Source organism: Colobus angolensis, unplaced genomic scaffold (assembly GCF_000951035.1).
Source record: "Colobus angolensis palliatus isolate OR3802 unplaced genomic scaffold, Cang.pa_1.0 Scaffold76, whole genome shotgun sequence".
NCBI classification, from domain to species: Eukaryota; Metazoa; Chordata; class Mammalia; order Primates; family Cercopithecidae; genus Colobus; species Colobus angolensis.
This window is the reverse complement of record NW_012121376.1, coordinates 232,973-234,704: the sequence shown is the minus strand read 5'-3', so window position 1 is coordinate 234,704 and position 1,732 is coordinate 232,973. Positions and strand designations below refer to the sequence as shown.

The window sequence follows — 1,732 nt, the reverse complement described above, 5'->3', positions numbered from 1 at the left end:
CGCCAGGAGTGCGCAGGCGCGCCGACCGCTGAGTTTTCTGCGCTTCCTTCTCTCTCTCTCCAGACGTCCTGGTCGTTCGGTCCTATGTCGCGCCGGGCCCTCCGGAGGCTGAGGGGGGAACAGCGCGGCCAGGAGCCCATCGGGCCCAGCGCCCTGCAGTTCGACCTCCGTGATGACGATGACGCGGAAGAAGAAGGGCCCAAGCGGGAGCTGGGTGTCCGGCGCCCCGGGGGCGCAGGGAAGGAGGGCGTCCGAGTCAACAACCGCTTCGAGCTGGTGAGAAGCGCGGCGACCCGGGTGGGGGCGGGGTGGCCCGTGACGTCGCGGGGCGGGACGAGCGTCCAGTCGGGTCGGGGAGCGGGGGGTCGTCATGCCAGGGGTAGGTCTGGTGACGTGGGTCCCGGCTGCAGTGGGGAGGGCGGGGCCGTGCGTCGGGGCCGGGGCGACGCGGGTGGGCGGTGGCGTGAGGTCAGGACGGCGGGCCGCGGCGATAAATTGGGTTCTAACCCCGGTGAGGTGGGCGGGATCATCCCGTCAGGGGCGGGGCAAAGGGATGGGGCGGGGCCATGTCGTCGGGGCGGGGCGACAGAATGGGCGGGGTTAAGCGGGTCTGGGCTGTCGGGAGGGCGGGGCCTTAATGCCAAGGGCGTGACCAACGTCGGCGGGGCCGGGCCACGATGTGGGCGGGGTTAAACGGGCCTGCAGCCACGTGGCTGTCGTGGGGCCAGGACGCTACAGGGCGTGGCTAAGGACAGGAGGGCGTGGCTAAGGACAGGAGGGCGAGGGGATGGCATGGGCGGGGTTAAATGGGGCCTGGGGCCACCGTGGGGATGGGGCCTTGGCGTAGGGGCAAGAGTGGGTTTCTCTCAGTTGCGGAGTTGAGGACTTGCCAGGCCTCTGCGAGCATTCTCCTTTAATCCTCGCAACAACCCTGCCTAACCCAGGACCTTGCTCTTCTCCGCTGCATCCCCATCAGCCTAACCCAGTGGGTTAGTCTTACTCTTCGTTGCATCTCCGGCAGCACGTTTCTGGCACGGGGAAGTAACCAGTTTGACTGCATGGTTTGCACATGTGGTCCTGTGCCGTTTTCTCCTAAGCCCTGGCCTCCGTCTGTAACTCTGCCTCTGCGGACTCTGTGATCCTCCCACCTCAGCCTCCTGAGTATCTAGGATTTTTTTTTTTTTTTGTAGAGATGAGGTTTCACCTTGTTGCCCAGGCTGGTCTAGAACTCCTGCGCTCAAACAATCTGTTCACCTCAGCCTCACAAAGTGCTGGAACTACAGGCGTGAGTCACCATGCTTGGTTGACTGTCCTTCTCACATCAATTGCACCTTTAGGGGTCCCCACGACCACCGTCAAGGTTCAGTAATTTGGTAGATTCACAGCAGTTACTGAAAGTTTTTTTTTTTTTTTGAGACGGAATCTTGCCCTGTTGCCCAGGCTGAAGTGCATTGGCACAATCCTAGCTCACTGCAACCTTGAACTCCTGGGCTCAAATAGTCTTCTCACCTTGGCCTCTCAAAGTGTTGGCATTACAGGCATGAGCCACTGTGCTTGGCCCCATAAGTCTTTTTAAATTTTTGTCAATATAATTTGTCAAAAATGATATCACATTATTTTATTTTACACTTCTTTGTTAGTGAAATGCAGCACCTAGCTATATACTCATTGACCATGTATATTTCTCTTTGTGACAACCTGTTTATATCCTTTGCCTTTTTTTTTTTTTTTT

At 58.5% G+C, this 1,732-nt stretch overlaps 1 protein-coding gene across 1 annotated transcript in view; it reads left to right on the top strand.

Annotated features, from left to right (window-relative positions):
* Nucleotides 1–6: 6 nt before the first annotated feature.
* Nucleotides 7–1,732, top strand: part of TCF25 (transcription factor 25 (basic helix-loop-helix)) — a 36,344-nt gene continuing 34,618 nt past the window's right edge. The window contains exon 1 of the mRNA XM_011927974.1: nt 7–276. Within this exon, the coding sequence (XP_011783364.1) occupies nt 85–276 (192 nt within the window). The 5' untranslated portion in view covers nt 7–84. The remainder of the gene's footprint in view (nt 277–1,732) is intronic.